General features: G+C 51.8%; 2 protein-coding genes and 1 long non-coding RNA gene across 5 annotated transcripts in view; 1 reads left to right on the top strand and 2 right to left on the bottom strand.

The window, feature by feature from the left end:
* The window catches only part of Cdc42bpb (CDC42 binding protein kinase beta), a 95,969-nt gene extending 89,290 nt beyond the window's left edge, over nucleotides 1-6,679 (top strand). For 2 of the 3 annotated variants that reach the window (XM_015495970.2, XM_048799380.1), the window contains exons 35-37: nucleotides 739-844; nucleotides 932-1,002; nucleotides 5,439-6,679. In XM_015495970.2, coding sequence (XP_015351456.1) covers nucleotides 739-844; nucleotides 932-1,002; nucleotides 5,439-5,570 — 309 coding nt within the window. In that variant the 3' untranslated portion in view covers nucleotides 5,571-6,679. The remainder of the gene's footprint in view (nucleotides 1-738; nucleotides 845-931; nucleotides 1,003-5,438) is intronic. The other variant, XM_048799381.1, reaches the window with a different exon arrangement.
* Nucleotides 6,680-8,620: 1,941 nt separating this feature from the next.
* On the bottom strand, nucleotides 8,621-9,353 carry LOC107145797. Its single transcript, XR_001503960.2, has 2 exons — nucleotides 9,096-9,353; nucleotides 8,621-8,718 (listed from the first exon to the last, which is right to left on the bottom strand). It is a non-coding gene; the product is annotated as an uncharacterized LOC107145797 (long non-coding RNA).
* A 2,905-nt stretch (nucleotides 9,354-12,258) lies between these two features.
* The window catches only part of Amn (amnion associated transmembrane protein), a 9,227-nt gene continuing 2,487 nt past the window's right edge, over nucleotides 12,259-18,998 (bottom strand). Inside the window, 7 exon segments of the mRNA XM_015495958.2 lie at nucleotides 12,259-12,519; nucleotides 12,602-12,695; nucleotides 12,778-12,914; nucleotides 12,916-12,965; nucleotides 13,032-13,194; nucleotides 13,356-13,456; nucleotides 13,580-13,667. Coding sequence (XP_015351444.1) covers nucleotides 12,421-12,519; nucleotides 12,602-12,695; nucleotides 12,778-12,914; nucleotides 12,916-12,965; nucleotides 13,032-13,194; nucleotides 13,356-13,456; nucleotides 13,580-13,667 — 732 coding nt within the window. The 3' untranslated portion in view covers nucleotides 12,259-12,420.

The following is an 18,998-nucleotide window of genomic DNA, read 5'->3' as shown; positions in this document are numbered from 1 at the left end:
GGTCTTGGGGGGGGGGGGGCGTCCTGTGCAGGCACCTGGCTCTGAAACTCAAAGCAGGGCCCACCTAGGACCTTGCTCCCCAGCCTCTGTCACATTGACCTGGAGCAACTATCATGTGGCTACCTGCTTAAGCTCCCTTCTCTAGCATTTTTCTTGTCCTGGGCATCTGTGTGCCACCTTGAGCCACTTGCTACACCATGGGTGGGCATCTGGGCTGGTGGCAGGCCCTGCTGTTTTCACCTCATTGTCCCTTAGGAAACCAGCCCTAAGAGAATGATTTATAACTTCTTAGTATAAACACAGTAACATGCTTTTTAAAAATCCTAAATGTGCAAGTTGAGCACAGTGAGGCACACCTGAAACCCAGCTATCGTATCCAGGGGCTGAGGCAGGAGGATCACAAGTTTAAGACTAGCCTCTGCAATTTAGCAAGACCCCATCTCCAAAAATAAGGGTTGGGTGTATAGCTCAGTGGTAGAGCACCCCTGGCTCAGTCGCTAGAAACTCCCCCCACAAAAAAAAAAAAAAGAAAGGAAAGAAAAGAAAGAAAGAAATTGTAGGATTTGACTTGTGAAATTGTCATGACTGGTTCTTATCTCAAACCTAGTGGAGGCTATGTCCAGAGATCTGCAACCCATTTGCCCACTAAAGTCCCATTGTGCAGACCTTGTTGTGGGCCTGGGTGCTGGTGCAGCCTGTGGTCACTGTCCCCTGCTCATGCAATGCTCTCTCTCCCAGAGTGCTGCACCCCTCACCCAGGAGGAGAGGCCTGGCCCTGCCCCTGCCAGCTTGGCCCGGCAGCCTCCCTGCAGGAGCAAGCCCTACGTCTCCTGGCCCTCCTCAGGTACCAGAAAGGGGTGGGGCTGAGCAGGAATTGAGCTCCATCAGCTCACAGCTGTTCCCTAAGGTGACAGCTGTTCTTGCTTTGCAGGTGGGCCAGAGCCTGGAGGGACCGTACCTCTGAGGAGCATGTCCGACCCCGACCAGGACTTTGACAAAGAGGTAGGGCAAAGCCCCAGCAACACAAAGTGGCATATCCACCTGTAGGTCCACTGTGGAGAGGACCAAAGTGGCTTTTGAGAAGGACTCTGCACTGCCTCTAGGGCAGCACCCAGGTCAAGCATGCTGAGGGCTGGGAGGAGGAGGCTCGCGCAGCTGTGGCCCCCAGGGGAGCAGTCCAAGGCCTGGAGGCCTGGGCAGTGTTGCCAGCCCCTCCAGAGCTCTATACGTTCTGAGGGAGGTGTGTGTGTCCCCTCCTTGGTCCTGAGTCCTGGTCTCCTGCACAGCCCCTCTCTGCCCCAGTGCTAGCCCAGCCCCTCCAGCAGAGCTGCTGAGGGTGTGACAGGCACATCCTGATGAAAACTTCCCTGGAAATTTATTTTCTCCCAGAAACTTCACACCTTACAGAATTTTCTGTACAATATTTACATGTGCATGTGGCATTCCAGCAGCTGCCCTGGTCCTGGAGGACCTTCCTTTCTGGTCTCTGCTCTCCTTCCTTTCCTGAGCCACTTGGTGCTGGGAGTGGGCAGCAGCACCCTCCTCTGCTTTGAGGCCATACTGCCCCATGCCTCAGTCTCCCCTGTGTGTATGTGGCCAAGATACAGAGAAGTGAATTGGAACTCATCTGGCACCGCAGGTGGCCTGGAAATGAGGGCCTTGATATTGCTGCCCATAGGCAAGGGTGGAGGTGCTGGCTCCTCCCTCAGCCTCAGCCCAGCACAGAGTGCTGTCCAGCATTTGCTGCCAACCAGAGGCCCACTGAGGCTGTCTCCCCAGAACAGATCAGCCGGTCCTTCCGTATCTTCCCATTCTTTCCCCTCGACGGCTCCCCATGCTCCACTGGATGCTGCAGGAATGTGTTTTCCAGCTGCTGACAGATGCTGTTTTCCGTGGAGTCTACTCAAACGCTTTTCAGGAGACCAGCTTGGGCAAATTAGCAGGACCTTGTCTAAAAATAAAATGAAAAGCCAGGCATAGTGGCACCCACCTGCAATCCCAGCAATTCAGGAAGCTGAGGCTACTTAATGAGGTTCTCTCTCTAAATAAAGTATAAAAAATGGGCTGGGGATGTGGCTCAGTGGTTGAGTGACCTTGGGTTCACTCTCTGGTACCAAAAACAAATCTGGAGATGTAATTCCTGGGGAGCAGGTGCCCAGCACATGTGAGGCCCCAGGTTCTACTCCAACACCAAGAATAAAACCTTTGCAGGGTACTGTTTGTCGTGGCATCTTGAAAGAATGTGTACATGAGCACATGTGTGTGTCTTCAGGTAGTTGCCAACGCAGCTGTGCATGTGATCAGTGCAGTGCCTGTGCCCTCGCCCTGGGGCCTCAGAGCACCACTAGGAGAGTCCTGTAGAACAGGTCTGGATCCGCAGGCCCCTCACCTGGCCAGGGTGCTCTTCTTGACTGGCAGCATTCTCAGGGCTGTCCAGGTTCTTATCTAGCCTTCCCAAGTGGCCTCTGGGCTTTTGATGCTTGCAGATGTTGTACATCATTATGGCACATTCCCTTGTGTCCCTGGTCACGCGTGCTGTCTTACCAGCGTGCTCCTAGCGTCTGTCTGTGAGCGTTTTGCTCCAGTGTTCATCCATACGGCCTTACATTCCGGGGGGAATCATCCATGTCACACAGTTGTCTTAATGTGGGGCTTTCTTTCCTGGAAGGTTTCAACAGGCCTCCCACTGCCTGAAACTGCTGCCTTGTAAAGGAAAGTCTTCCCCCTCCTGTTTTTATCCCCTTGAATTTTAAAACTCTTCAAACTTCCAGTAAAGTCGCAAGAGCAATAGCATGAGCAGAACACATGAGCACTGAGCCAAATCTGTCCTCCCGTTTCCCTTTATTCTTTTGGAAGAGCCAGTTGAAGGCACATGCAGCATCGCAGCCCTCTGTGAGCGTCTGAGTGAGGGTGCCCCCACAGCCGTGGCCACCTGCCACTCTCAGGCACTTGCCCTGGTCCCGGGCCCTTCATCCTCAAACCCCCTTCTAAATCCAGAATGCAGTCATGGGGCGTGCACACTATTACCTGCCAGGTCTTTTCAGTATTATGTGTCTGGCCTTTTAAATTTTTTATTTACTTTATTTTTTTATCTGTCTTACTTTACTTATGGTTTTGAGGGTTGAACCCAGGGGTGCTCTCCCACTAAGCTACATCCCTCCCTTTTTAGTTTTGAAATAAGTCTCACTAACTTGCAGAGGCTGACTTTGAACTTGGAATTCTCCTGCTTCAGCCTCCTGAGTCCCTGGCCCTGGCTGGGTTTGGCTTTTCTTTTCTTTTCTTTTTTTTTTTTTTTTTAATCTTTTATGGCATTAGACTGGTTTTAGAAAGTACAGTTCTTTTGGAGAATACCCCTCAGTCAGGGCTTGTCTGATTCTCTGAATGAGGTTAAGAGTGGCAAACCCCCCAGCCACCCAGGTCTCAGAGAGTCACATGCGTTTCTCCTGAAATTTCCCCGCTGGTTGCTTGTATCATGCCCTTTGACCTAAGGCAGGGACGCTGCCTTGGATGACCATGGTGCACACCTGTCAAGTTGACAGTCTGCGTGTTCCAGTTTTCTCCGTGTCCCAGCAACATCCTTCACCACATTTCCTCTGGGGCAAGATCGAGTATACCAGGCACCACCTGTCACTGCCTGTCTCTCTAGTCCCTTTGCTCTGGAACAGGCCGTGGCCCTCCTTTGCTGGCTAACAGTATGTAGTTGGCCCAGGTTCCTCCCAGGCTGAGGGAGTCCTGTAGGGTCCAGCTGTCCCTGGGTAGGCACCCTGTTTATTCTGCATGCACGCTGTTTGTTCTTTTAAACTCATGTGAGATCATGACGCATAAAAGTGGCTTTTTATTTCTTTATTTTTTTGTGGTGCTGGGGATTGAACCCAGGGCCTTGTGTATGCGAGGCAAGTGCTCTACCAATGAGCTATGTCCCCAGCCCCCCATGTCCATTTTTAATTGGGATATTTTCTTATATGTATTCTAAATGCTAGACCCTTATCATATATATCTTTTGCAAACATTTTCTCCTGAATGTCATCGTATCACATTCTTAATAATGTGCTTTGATGTATAAAAGGTTCTAATTTATTTTTTACTTTTTATTTTTTTCCTTCTGTTGCTTGGATTTTAGAAGTCTTATTATCCACTATTATCCAAGTCCAGGGTGATGAAGATTTACTCCTGTTTTCATCTGTGAGCTCTATGGTTTTAGCTATCATGTTTAGGCTGCTGGTCTGTTGGAGTAATTTTGCTTGTGATGTGAGGTAGAGCTCTGACTTCCTTCTTCTGCATGTAAATACTCAGCATATTTGTTTAAGGTCTGTTTTTCCCACTGGATGGTCTCGGCATATATTGAAAAATCAGTTGACCACAGGTATTATTTCTGGTCTCTCCATTCTATTCCATTATCTGTATATCTGCCTTTACATTGGTACCACAGTGTTGTAGTGTATTTTGAAGTAGTAAGTTTGGGAAGTGTGAATCCTTAAGCTTTCTTTCTGTTTAATATTGCTTTGACTATTCTGGGACCCTTGTACTTGTATATGAAACTGAGGATTGCTTTTCTATTTCTGCTAAAAAGCCATTGGAATTTCAGTAGAGATTGTGTCGAATCTGTAGACCACTTTGGGGAGTAATGCCATCTTAAGTCTTCCAATCCATGAACATGGGATATCTTTCCATTGATTGACTGAGTGATTTTTAGAAGTGATTTGCAATTTATAACATACAAATTTTTTGCCTCCTTGGTTAAATTTATTTTTTATATTTACTCTTTTGGGATACTTTTGTAAATGGACTTGTTTTTCTCGGTTTCCTTTTCAAGCTATTCATGGCTGGTGGGTAAAAGCACAGTTGATTTCCCTTGTGTTGATCCTGTACCTGCAGCTGTGCTGAATTCACTTGGTTTTTGTGAGTTCTTTGGGATTTCCCATGGATAGAGTCATGTATTCTACAAATGGAGATCATTGGGCTTCTTTTCCAACCTGGGCGCCTCTGTGGCCTTTTCTGGCCCAGTGTTGCTGGCTGGAACTTCCAGTGCAGTGTCAAGCTGCGGCGTTAAAAGCACACCCTTGGCTTTTTCCTGATACAGGAGAAAGCTGTCTCCACTGAATGGTATCAGCTGTGCATTTTTCATAAAGGTCCTTTCACCATGTTGAGCGCATACTCCCAAGAGAGTGTCATTTATGACTTTTGGCCCTTTGGTTGCAGGTCATTTTGGCCTTTTGGTTGCTGCTTCATCGTCGAGTCTCTATTCTGTAATTGTCAGTACCAGGTCCTTTCTGAGTGCCTTTACAGGCTGACACCAGCAAGCTTAAGGACCTTGTGAATAGCTTATGTAGTGTTTTTCCTAACAGGAAAAGAGTAGCCCCTGTGCCTCCCTCCAGGGCCGTATATGCCCACCCAGCCCTGTGACAGCTGGTTCTCACGTGTTCTCTTTGCATTGACAGCCTGACTCGGATTCCACCAAACACTCAACTCCCTCGAACAGCTCCAACCCCAGCGGCCCGCCGAGCCCAAACTCGCCCCACAGGAGCCAGCTCCCCCTCGAAGGCCTGGAGCAGCCAACCTGTGACGCCTGAGACCACCAGAGCACCACCGTGGGGTCAGGGAGCCGGGATGGCCCCAGCATCAGTGCCAAGACTGAGCTGACCCTCCAGTGTTGTCCAAGGAAATGTAGATCCGTTTGTAGATATGGAGATGGAGAAAAGTCTTTATTAGAGTAACGGTCAGTTTTACACCACGTCATGCGTGGCATAGACCAGATCTGTTTGTCTGCACAGCCGTGAGGCGACTCTTCTATTTGCACATGAAGGACCACCACACACTTCCCTCCCACCCAAAGCCAGCCGGGAAGGCTGTGGGGCGCTGCTGGCTGCCTCAGCAGAGCCCCGTGAGAACCGGCCACTGGGGACAGCAGGCGGCTCAGGACGCAGCCTCAGGGCCTGGGCTCTACCCTGGCTCCTGAGGCTGCGTCTGAGACCAGAGGGCAAGAGTAGGAGCGCTGAGTCGTTCCCAGAGTCACTAGCATTTGAGGACAGGCACATGGAGGTCAGCTGTGGAAGTCCTGGTGGCTACCGTGTCCCTGTGAGCCAGAGTACTCTAGGTCACAGCCGTGTGGTGCCAGCAGCATCAGCGCCACGAAGGCAGCTGCACTTCCACTTGCCACCAGGCGCCCGCCTCCTGCCACAGCCAGCGTCACCTACAGGCACGCCCTGTGGCCTTCCCTTTCCGCCCCGCATGGAGCCCCGTGATTAGTAGCCCGTGTGAATCACGTAGACTCGCCCGACACTCCTGCACATCAGCCCAGCTCACAGCGCGTGACGCCTGCGCGTTTAACCTCACCCCTCTGTGTCCAGTGTTGAGTGACCAGGTCTGTGGCCCTGTCTCACTGAGGCTTGTGATTCACTGTGGTAGCAGATGCAGCTTGTCACAGCTGGAGACTGGGCTCCCATCTCCCACAAGGTGCGCTTGGCTGGGTGGGCACTGAGGGATGTGGCACCGCTGGCTGTCACACCCAGCACCTGCCTGCCTTCTCTGCCCTCCCGGGCCTCACGCTGGGCGGGCACCTGCTGGGGGTTCTGGTTTTTACTTTTTTAATGTAAGTCTGAGTCTTTGTAATTATTGAATTGTGAGAACATTTTTGAATAATTTACCTGTCAATAAAGCAGGAGATGGCAATTTTAATGTTCCCAGTGGTTTGTTTGGGTTTGATGTTGCCCTAATTGCCTGCGCTGCCAGGAGAACCCATACAGGAAGTGCCTCCCGGAAGGTCCATGGTGTGTTGCCCTGCCCACAGAAGCTGTGCTGTGGTCAGTGTAGAAGTCACATGAAAGGCCACTGGGCTAAGCAGAAGAGCATGACCTGGAGGGGCTGCCTGTCCACGGGTACATCTCAACTCCCCAGCAGAGGGCGACCTGGAGCAGGTGACCGACCCCCTGGCCAGGGATCCGGAGCAGCCTACAGTGAATCAGGTGATACCTCCCGCTCACTGGGACCTCCAGCTAGTCCATCCTTGGTAAGATGAACGCAGCAAGGGCACCTGCCCAGGCGTGTGGCCTGAGGATGAGTTCAGAGAGCAGCCAGCTGGGTGGCGGGCAGGGCCGGGAACCGGGAAGTGCCCACTCTACTGTGATGGCAGCAGCTACCCCCAGCTCTGTGCTGCTCTGCAGTCCACGTTGGCCAGTGGCCTGTCCTGAGCCAGGGGAGCGACAGGGCGAATTTCAGGCAAATCGGCCCTCAGGGTCCTGCCCACAAGAGGTCGGCATTGATCTGTCCCCATTTCCTTGGCAAGCTGAACACCACACCATCTGGGGGGCACGCAGTGTTCTTCCTGTCCCACTGCAGACCTGGTGGGAGCAGCAGTGGCCATGCAGGCACACCTATGAAGACAGAGAAGCAGAGCCCTCGGGGTCCACGGGGCGGGCTGTCAGCTCCACCCCACATGCCTGTCCTCAGGCCTCAAACTGCCTCCGGTTTCGGCCACTGTTTGGAAATGCTGTGGTAGACTGTGGCATCCACGTAGGGGAACGCATGTGGCCAGAGTGACAGACTGCAGCCCAGCCAGCAGGCCACTACCCAAGGGAGGCCAGGCTGTGCCAGGGCCACTCTGCTCCTGCACAAGCTGCACGTGGCAGATCCGTGCCCTTGGCCATGTCTGCATGCCCTTGCACATGTGCACAGCTGTGGTCTGCCTTCCCACGCTGCAGTCCCAGGGCACCTGGCTCCAGCTCTGGCAGCAGCCTGCTGGTCGGCCATCATGGGGGGAGGCGCGGCCTCACTCTGCGGTGATGCACTTGAAAGCTGTGGACTCAGAATGCAGCCAATCTTGTCAAGTCCCAACCAATGGAAAAATGAAGTTGGAGGCTGTGAAGCAGGGGACTCAAGTGCAGCCTGCCTGAGGAACAAGACCACCAGACCAGAGCCGCGCGGAGGCCAAGGCTGCCCCGCCTCACACCAAGTGCCCTTGCAAGAGGGTGGCCCTGTCACTTGATAGAGTGCTTACCTTGCATGTGCGAGGCCAGGATTTCAATCCCCAGGGAATAAAAGAAAAAAAAAAAAAATACTGTCCACCCGGCCGTTGTCCCTCCAGCTCCAGCCTGGAGCCACCCATGTCAACCCTCCCAGCCAAGGGTCCCTGTCTCACAGTCTGACATGATGGCCACTCAGAAGTCACTTGCTCTAAAACCTCCCCCTTCCTAAAGCCTCTTTGAACACATCTATAGCTTGCCACGGCACCATGTCCCCACTGCAGCGTTCTGTCGTCCCAAACATTCCTTAGAGACTCTGGTGGGTATTTAGGTGGACACACCTGGTGTCAGCAGTGGACCTGAAGCCAGGAGCGGGCGGATGGCTCCAGGAAGCAGGCGTGCTGTCCACACTGGACCTTTGTGCAGTTCTGGGGCTGGCCGTTTTTTTGCCCTGCTGGACCCCCTTGGGCTGGACCCCCCCCTTTTTGGTAGAGGCTCCGTGCTGGCTTTAGGATAAGCCCTTTTGGGTACGCAAGCCCGCTCAGCCAGTCCCTGCCCATGCTTATTCACATTTCCTCAGAACTCTGCCAGGACTTGATGTGTCCTCTGGTGAACTGCTTCCGGTTTGTGTGCCCAGTGGAATACTTCATGTGACCTGCGTGTCTAATTGAAGACTTGTGAGCACCTTTATTTTGGTTTCACTTTGGTTACAGGTGTCTACAAATGATTCAGCTTCTTTACTTTTCTCGTTTCTGAAAATCTTCCAAGAGCAAAATAAACATTGTAAAATAGGTGGACATGGGGACAGGGTGGCCACTCAAAAGCCATTAGCAGGTCCCACCAGCCATGAGAGAGTAATCTCTAGGTGCAGCATGGTGATTGCCTGGTCATAGGCAGGTGAGGTGCCCACTGGGTGCCTGTCAGACACAAGACAATTTCCATGCAGCCTGGACAGTGTGGTCACAGACAAGACTGGCTGTCTGCAAGTAGAGACTCCTGTGCCAGGTGTGCTCAGCAAAACAAGGATTTCTGCCCACACCCGCAGCTCCCGGCAGGGCTTGGGTTTTCCATGCTTTGGGAGACACGTTGGGAGATGGAAACAAAGTGGGACCCCAAGGTTTCAGAACACAACCTCACCCTCCAGGGACTCCAGCCACCACAGAGTGGTCCATTCCTGGGCATCTTCTGGCTGCACATCACTGGAAGACAATTCTTAAATGTGTAATTATACTGCTAATGTAAAGGCTCTCTTCCTGTGCCTATTTTGAATCTGACTTTTCCATTTTATTAAGAAAAAGACGGGCTGGGGTTGTGGCTCAGTGGTAAAGTGCTTGCCAAGCATGTGCAAGGCCCTGGGTTCGAGCCTCAGCACCACATACAAACAAAGATGTTGTGTCCGCCAAAAACTAAAATAAATATTGAAAATTCTCTCTCTCTCTCTCTCTCTCTCTCTCTCTCTCTCTCTCTCTCTCTCTCTCTCATAACCAAAATAAAAGTGCTGTGTCCAACTAAAACTAAAAAATAAATTTAAAAAAAAGAAAGGGGCTGGGGCTCAGCAGTTAGAGCGCTCTCCTTGCACATGCGAGGCCCTGGGTTTGATCCTCAGCACCACATAAAAATAAATAAATAAAATAAAGGTATTGTGTCCAACTACAACTGAAAAATAAATATTCTTTTTATAAAAAAGACAAAAAGGGTAAACCCCAGCTTTAAAGTTTTTTTTGGCATTTCAGTCAAGATGGGAAAACCTTTCAAAATTAATGGTGTTGTAATTTACCATAGCTCCGCAGCAATCTAGACACCAGAGAGTCACCCCTTTTAGAAATAAGAATTTTGGTTTGCCTGCAGACACTGGCTTAGGGTGATGAAAGAGTTAATTAAATGATTAATAATCTAAAAGGAAACAATGAGAAAAGTATTTATCATATAGCGTGGTCAAAATCTTGTACTTAGAGCCATAAGAAAAGATCTTTCTGCCCAAAGAGCTGGTTCTTTAAAAATATAAGCAAAATTGACAAACCTTCAGCTCTATAATCTAACCATAAAGAGAGAGCGGACCCAAATAAATAAAATTAGAAATGAGAAAGAGACATTATAACTAATAACAAATTCAAAGGATCTTTTGAGACTATTTTGAAAAATTATGTTACCAACTTAAAGTCTACAAATGGACAAATTTCTGGACACATGACCTACCGAAATCAAACCAAGAGTGTATAAAAAAAACCTGAATAGGCTGGGTATGTGCTGTGCACCTGCAATTCCAGTGAGTCTGGAGGCTGAGGAAGGAGGATTGCAAGTTCAAGGCTAGCCTCAGCAACTTATCGAGACCATGTCTCAAAACCAGTGGGGGATGTGGCTCAGTGCTAAAGTGTAAGTGCCCTGGGTTCAATCATTGGTACCAAAAAAAAAAAGCAAAAAAAGTTCAGTGGTAAACACCCCTGGGCTGAATCCCCAACTAAAAAAAAAAAAGAGAGAGAGAGAGCTGGGTACAGTAGGACCTGTAATCCCAGCAGCTCCGGAGGCTGAGGAACTTGAACTCATTCAAAGCCAGTCTCAGCAAAAGTGAGGTGCTAAACAACTCAGTGAGACCCTGTCTTAAAATACAAAAAAGGGCTGGGGATGTGCCCTGAATTTAATCTCTGTACCAAATAGAATAAAAGAGCCTCAACCATAAGCTGCCAGGGGCAGTAGAGCTCACTACAGTGGCACACACCTATAGTCCCAGCTACTAGGGAGGCTGAGGCAGGAGGATTTCTGAGCCCAGAAATTCAAAGCCAGCCTTGGCAACAGAGACCCTATCTCAAACAGAACTGAACTATAAGATGATTGATGGGTGATGCTTTCAGAAGAAGACATTGATTAAAAGGTAATATGAAAGTTGTGAGAATCAAAGTGAGGTCACTTCTGTCAGGCTTTAACCAAAATAAAAATAAAGCCAGGAGATGGGGAGGGAGGGGATTTGGTGCACATGCCTGTTCTCTGAGACTGCCAGGGCCCCACTGCACAGCAGGTGCCTCTGCAAAGAGGACTGCAGGCCACTGTATGGCAGGCTGGGGCCAGTCCTCCCAGGTGGCCGGCTCAGAATATCTTATATGATCCTCCTCACTTAAAAACGTCTTTCCTCAGCCAGGCATGGTGGCCCATGCTGTAGGATGTGGAGGAGGGTCCCAAGTTCAAGGCCAGCCTGGGCAATTTGGTGAGACCCTCAGCAATTTAGCAAGAAGACCCTGTCTCAGAATAAAAAAGGGTTGGGAGTCTAGCTCAGTGGCAGAGCACCCCTGGGTTCAATGCTCAGGGCCATGAACAAAAAACCCTTCTTAGGGCTGGAATGTAGCTCGGTGGCAGAGCACTTGCCTAGCACCTGTAGGTACTGGGTTTGATCCTCAGCACCAAATAAAAATAAATAAACAAAATGAAGGTATTACGTCCATCTACAACTAAAAATGAAAAAAAAAAAAAAAAGAGGCTTTTGCTTTCCTCAACCTCCTGAACAGTTTGCCAGAGCACGCGTGTCCCTCTGCGAATGCTCTGCCTGCCTTGAGAACGCTTCTGTGGATGGAGGGTCTCTCATTCAGGCTGACCCGTGTCGAACGCCCAGGGCTGAGACCGTGCTGCCTCCCAGCGCTCCACATGCTCCACAGGCCCAGCAGAGGGGGCGACCAGCCCCTCCTGACTCTCCAGGACAGCATCCCCAGAGTGTCCATGTCCACCTGAAGGCCCTCTCCTAGGCCAACTGGCCAGGGCCCTGGGCCTGAGCTGCTTGTGGTAAGGATGGGAGCTACCGGCAGCCCCTCCACCCCAGTATATCCTGGGTCTATCCCTGCGGTCTCCTCTTCCACCTCTATAGGTGACATGGGTTCTCTCCACACTGCTTTTTTTTGGGGGGGGCTGGGGGTACCCGTGATTGAATTCAGGGGCACTTGACCACAGAGCTACATCCCCAGCCTTATTTTGTATTTTATTTAGAGACAGGTTTAGCACCTCACTTTTGCTGAGGCTGGCTTTGAACTCGGGATCCTCCTGCCTCAGCCTCCTCAGCTGCTGGGGAGCACCACACTGCTTCTTTAGCACCAGGCACCAGTACCTCTAAATTCTGAGCTTGGATTGGTGCAGACTGAAGCCACTGGCCACCCTGGGCCCCTTGGCTTACTAGCCAGCCCCCCTGCCCCACTGCCACCTGGCAAGGGAGGACCCCTCCCACTACCCAGCTGTGTGGACCAGCAGGGGCAAAACCAGCCCAGCTCCTCACCAGGTAGGGGCAGAGGGGTGGGCAGGGCAGGAGGTGTTCACTCTGACGTCAAGAGCAAAAAAAACCCTTTATTGGGCAAGACCAGCCTATCCTTGGTCTTCAAGGAAGACAGGAAAAGACTAAGGTCTCAGGGATGAGGAGGCCACAGGTCAGAGACCCAGCACCCCCACAGGAGGGGGCAACAGGGTAGGAGGTGGGCGCCAGCAGTGGTCAGGCCTCAGCCTCGGCAGCGAAGAGCGGGTTGTCAAAGTAGCTGTGGCTTGTGCTGCTGTCCATCTTCAGGGCCGGACTACAAGGCCGCACTGGGGGCTGCAAAGGGACACAGGTCAGGACACGTTGGTCCCAATGCCAGGCCCTGGAGAGCACCCCCCAGACCTTCCCGCCCTCTCACCGGCTCCTCCGAGGTCGCCACGAAGAATACCGGGTTGCTGAAGCCCGAGGGCGTCCCCGCAGGGGCGGGCTCTGCCTCCTCCTGCCTCCTCCACCTGGGGAGCGGGACACAGATGAGCCCCTCGGATGGCGCTGCTCCCGCTTCCCGCCAGCTGCAAACCTGAGCCTGCCGCACACCTGAGCCTCCCGGTGCGGCGCAGCAGCACGATCCCCAGCAGCGCCAGCAGCACCAGCAGCACCGCGGCCACCACGCCGCCTGCGAGCCCCGCGCGGGACCCGGGCGCGTTCTGCTCAGCTGCGGACGTCGCCCCCGACTGGCGCGCCCGACTCCCGCAGGGCGGCCGATAGGACCCCGAGGGCCTCGCCTGCAAGGGAGGTGGGCTCAGCGGCCGGCGGCCACGCGGAGCCAGAGGAAGGGGCGGGGCGCTTACCGTGCTCCGCCACATCCGCCACGAGGGCCCGGGCCAGCCGCCCCGCGCCGCCGGTCTCGGGTCCAGTGTCCGCCAGCACCACCTGGATCTCCATGTCGGCCTCCCGCAGCCGGGACCAGCGCGGCACCCTGGACACGGCCACTTGCAGCCCTTGGTACTGGGGCTGGGGAGGGGCAGGGTTAGCCTGGGACCCCGCCCCTCGAGCCCTCGGGGACTTTAGGGGCGCCGCATAAGGGGACAGGTGGACAGAGAGGTCCGTCCCGGCAGGGCCTTCAGAGGCCGCTGGTGTCCGGAGGCCCCTTCTCGCCGCCCGCGCGGCCATACCAGTGACAGGAAGGCGTCCAGCAGCCGCGCCNCCTCCGAGCGCCACAGCGCTGGGTCGACCCAGGAGAAGCGGTCCGGGTTGCGGAAGAGCGCCGGGGGTTCTGGGGGCGCGCGTCCCGGAGTCGGCCACCGCGCGGAGACCGGAACGCGCCTTTCCCACAGTCCCCGGAGACGCCCCGCCCGCGGGCGCGCCCACAGACACGCCCCGCCCCCGGGCGCCTCACCTGAGCCACAGTCCGGGTCCGAGCCCGGGGCTGCCGCGCTGAATCCCGCTCCCGAGGCCAGCACGAGTTCCCCGTCCAGCGGCAGCAGCTGTGGGAGGCCTGGGCTGAGGCGGCGCGAGGCCCAGGGCCCGCTCCGCGCCCACCTGCGTCCCTAGGGTCCGCGGGGAGGAGAAACCAGACCAGGACCATGGAGCAGGGTGAGGTCAGGCAGGGCCAGGGGCACCGCGCTCTGGCTTAGACTAGCAGGGTCAGCAGGATCTCGCCAGGGAAAGGAGAAGGACATTCTGCGCGGAATGGAGCTGGGGAACAGCCTGTACCAAGGCTGTGCGGTGAGAACAGCCCAGTGTCCCTAACTCTGGGCTGCAGTGGGGCTACAAGGCCACGTAGGCCGAGGTGGCAGAGCCGCAGGCTGAGGAGCAGGACTGAGCGAGCTGAGACCTGGGCACCCGTGCAGACTTTCCCCATCACCTCCCCCCACCCCTGAGAAGTTACAAGCAAAGGGTTTCTGGGTCCCAGGAACTATATTTTAGAACAGTGACAAGCCTCTGGGGAGGGGGCTTTAGTTTGGAGGAGAGGAGTTCCAGAGAGGGCAGGGAGCATAGGGGGCTTTGAAGTGGTCCTGCTATATTCCCAGATCATGGCTCCATCATTGCAGCCCCTTCACCACAAAAGCCAGGCCATACCCAGGCCTCAGGTGCTAGGAAACATGGCAATAGGAGGGAGAGAACAGAGCAACCCACTCTTCATTTCCCCTCCCCTCCAAGCCGTAGGACCCTCACCCTTTCCATCCTTTTTTCTCTGAGGAGCTGCTCATGAGGGGTCAGCATCTCAGGGCCCAGCCCCTTGTCCCAAACTGAGGGGCAGGGCTTGCTCCTCAGCCCTTCCTGGAGCACAGAACCAATAAGATCACAGGCCAACAGCACCGTGGCTGTCCAGCAGAGACCAGACCGCAGGGAATGACCCTGCGCACCACTGATTGCACCTCGGTGCAGGAATCAGAAAAGACAGGTGAAACAGAGTGGTTGTCAAAAAGCGGTGGTCACTGTTTTAAAATTTAGTTCCTGGGACCCAGAAACCCTTTGCTTGTAATTTCTCCGGGGTGGGGGGTCCAAGTGCAGGGTGAGGCCGCAGCTCACTGCAGAGTTTGTCTAGCATGAACACAGCCTGGGTTCAACCCCAGAACCACACAAAAAATAATAAAATATAAAAGAAATAAAAAGAATCAAAAAGAAATATGAATAAAATGTGAAAATCACAATGGTTAGAAGGACGAGCACAAGCAGGTGAGATCCACAAGAGGACTAAGCCAACTGTGGATGCCCGGTGATGCTGGTGGTCACGCCCAGGCTCCCCGGAAGACAGCAGAAAGAGAGAGGACCAGGGGGCACAGAGGCAGACCCAAGCACTGAGACTCATAGGCAGGGGTGGGACAGAAAGAAAAAGAAATTTTTTTTTTTTTTTTGTACCTGGAATTAAACGCAGAGGGGCTTAACCACCAGGCCACATTCCCAGTCCTTTTAATTTTTTTTTTTTTTGAGACAGTCTTGCTAAGTTGGCTTTGAACTTGTGATTCTCCTGCCGCAGCCTCCAGAGTTGCTGGGATTATGGCATACACCACCTCACCCAGCTAGAAGAGCAAATATTTGAAGAAATAACAAAGATGATCTTTCTGAATATGAAGAAAGATGTAAAATCTCAAATTGAGTGCCCAAAGGAAAATTGGAAAATCCACACGTGTGACACATGACAGTATGATTATATCAAAGAGAACATTCTGGAAGCCTCAAAGAGAACACATTACCCAGGAAGGGGGAAAACAAATCAGATTCCTATTTCCCAGCAAAATACAACAGAGCAATAATTTTATATTTTAAAGAAAAATAACTTTCCATCTGGAGGTTTTTTTTTTTTTTTTTTTTTTTTTTTTCAAGCTAAACTGGGTCAAGTGTGAAGGTACAATTAAAATGCCTTCAATCTAAAAGGCTTCAGAACGAATGCTTCCCAAAGATCCATCCTGTCATCATGCTCAGAAGAATCAAGTTCCAAGGAAAAGAAATCCAGATCTTTCAAGAGCTACAGGCAGCAAGAGTGATGAAATAACACTAGTAAGCCAATTCTCTGTGTGTGTGTGTGTGTGTGTGTGTGTGTGTGTGTTGCTTGGGATTGAATCAGGGCCTTGATCTTGCTAAGCAAGTGCTCTCCCACTGAGCCACACCACCCAGTCTCTTGTCTTCTTAAACAGTTTAAAAACTGGGACTAAATATGATGGAGAAGGGAGCGGGGAGACAAAGGGTGAGGGGTCTGTGCTAAGGAGCTTCCTTGTCTAAGGGAAGATACAGACCCCGAGCAGTTTAAGAAATCAATAGGCTACCCAACTGCAAAACTGAGGAGCTGCATCCTTTGCTGAACGTTTTAAATGTCAAAAATTGATGCAAAGGGCTGGAGACATAGTTTAGCGATAGAGCACTTGCCTAGCATGCATGAGGTCCAGGGTTGACCCCCAGCACCACACACACACACAGAAGCCAGGCATGGTGGTGCATGCCTATAGTTCCAGCGATTCAGGTGGCTGAGGGAGGAGGATCAGGAGTTGGAGGCCAGCCTGGGCAACATAGTGAAAGCCTGTCTCAAAAACAGCAAACAAAAGATCACACACAGAGAGCAATCCAGAATGTGTATAGACTAGTAAGCATTAAAGACATCATATCAGTATTAGTCAAAATCTGATACCCCAAAATCCCAGCCCAAATAATTTTACAGGGTGGTTTAGTAAACCTTGCAAGAAATGATTCATTTGTTTTCACCAGAAGTTTTCCTGGAGAACAGAAAAAGGAGTGAAAATTGTCAAGTTTCTCTATGAGGCCAGTGTGGTCTTGATTACAAAGCCAGAATGAAGGACAGAAAAAGAAAAAAATGATAGACCCATGTAACTTACAAATGCAGTGGTTAAAATTCTAAGAAAAACATTACCTCACTGGAGGCAATAATGTTTTTAAAGAATCCTGTGCAAGAGCAAGAGTAAGCCCTTATGTGCACTGTGGGATCTGGATGGTGTGCCAATGTGGGTGGCCCAAGGTGACAAACATGCCACTCTGGGGCAGGATATTGGTGATGCAGGAGGCTCTGCATGGGTGGGGCCAGGAGGCATATGGAAACTTATGGTACCTTCCTCTCAATTTTACTGCAAACCTAAAACTGCTCTAAGAAATTAAGTTTTAAATGTTTTTAATTTAATTTAATTTAAAAAATAGACGGTCACCACGGGGCATGGTGGTGCACGCCTGTGATCCCAGTAGCTCAGGAGCCTAAGGCAGGAGGATATCAAGTTCCAGGCCAGCTTCAGTAACTTAACAAGATCTGTCTCGAAAACAAAGAGGGCTGTGGATGTAGTTCAATGATAGAGTGCTCCTGGGTTCAGTCTCCAGTAAAACACACACACACACACACACACTCACACACACACACACTCACACACACACACACAGGTAACCAAATAGGGTTCATGTCCCAACCATGCAGGAATGGAGAGCAATGGGGACAATTTTCATCTCATCACCCACAGCAGAATTGATATGTCATGACAGACAAGTCCAGGGTCTTGAGGAAGTTGCGGTTTGGAGCCCTGCTGCAGGTGTGTGCCAGAAGAACATCTTGAGAGCCGAACCTCAGAAAACCTCAGTAATGGAGCTGGGGTTGTAGTGGTGGAGCGCTTGCCTAGCAAGTGTGAGGCACTGGGTTCAATTCTCAGCACCACATATAAACAAATAAACAAAGATCCACCAACAACTAAAAAATGTTAAAAAACAAAAAAACTCAGTAATGGGCTAAAAGAAGGAGAAGCACATCTCAATCCAAGTAGAAAATGATGGCGCTGGCCCAGGGGCTATGCCTAGGATAGCAGCCACTCCAGAGACGAGGCAGGAAGTCACAAGTTCAAGACCAGTCTCAGCAACTTAGCAAGGCACTGAACAACTTAATGAGATCCTGTTTAAAACTTTTTAAAAAGACTGGGGTGTAACTCAGTGGTAAAGCTTCCCTGGGTTCAATCCCCAGTACCCAAAATAAAAACAAAGAACAAAACAACCAACTGGAGAATATAGTTTTTAAGTATAGGGCACTATTCATGATCAAAACCCAGCCTAGGGCTGGGGTTGTGGCTCAGTGGTGGAGCGCTTGCCTAGCATGTGTGAGGCACTGGGTTCGATTCTCAATACCACATACAAATAGATAGATAGATACATAAATAAAATAAAGGTCCATTGACAGCTAAAATTAAAAAAAAAAAATCTCCAAGCCTATCAATACTAGGCAAGAAGCGGCTGGGGATGCAGCTCAGTGGGAGAGTGCAAGCAGGGTTCAATCCCCAGCACCACACACACACACACACACACACACACACACTATGCAAGACTTCTAAGATCCTGTAAAAAGATATGAATGAACTGAATATTCAGAGAGACAGCCCAGACTCTGGAATAGATGATCCATGGTACAGCTATTCCAATCAATATTTCAGGGTTGGGGGTTTGGGGGAGGGCAGTGGGTGTTGCCTGGGGAACCTGTTCTACAGTTTCTCTGCAACAATCAGAAGAGGGAAGGAGCAAGTTGCCCCAGAAGACACAAAGATCTGCCACAGGGCACACACAGAACCAGGACAGCCCTGGGTTGGGACTGAGAGTGCTAAGACCCACACCCTGGACAGGCAGTGAAGCACATCGGGCTATGCCGGAGGTTAAAGGGCAAGGCTGGCTGTTTGGGGAGGATGGGGAAATTGGGCTCACTCTAAGGAGGAAACTAAAACTGGGTCCCTAGCTGGTGCCACACTCACCCATGCACCCCAGGTGGCAAACTGCCACTTGACAGACATACTGGAGTGCTTGCCATTGTGACTGAGTGCAGGTAAGGGATTCTCATAACCAAATATAGTTATGAGGCAACAGACTTTGCATTTGGTAGATTAGAACGAGGGTTTTCGTTTGGCATGGGACACTGCAGGCCAAGTTCACCGTGAGAAGATACTGGCAGCATCTCACATCCCCACAACAACCAACCGCTGGACAGAGGCTAGAGAAGGTGGCCCAGGTAAGAAAGAGAAGCACCAGCGAGGCAGACAGCTGACGCTGGGAGCGGGTCGCCCGCCGAGGCGCTGGGTCCATTTGGTTTCTGTGGCGACCGCTGCCCTTTACCCTGCCCTGGGCAGTTCCGCGGGTCCTGGGACGTTGAGGGTGGGGCGGGGCTGGCCCGGGAGAGGCGCCTGGGCTGGGCGCCAGGGCCCGACGGAGGGACCCCAGACATGCCTGAGCCACGAGTGGGTGAATGAGCGAAGGATCCTTAAAATCGCCACGCTCCCCAAATAGGTGCCCGAAGTAACGAGGTCGCGCGGCGCTTCACCTCCTCCGGGCGCCCCTCCAGCCCTGTC

Source organism: Marmota marmota, unplaced genomic scaffold, assembly GCF_001458135.2.
Source record: "Marmota marmota marmota unplaced genomic scaffold, marMar, whole genome shotgun sequence".
Classification (NCBI taxonomy): domain Eukaryota; kingdom Metazoa; phylum Chordata; class Mammalia; order Rodentia; family Sciuridae; genus Marmota; species Marmota marmota.
Note: the sequence above shows the minus strand (reverse complement) of the source record. Positions and strands in the feature narration are given on the sequence as shown.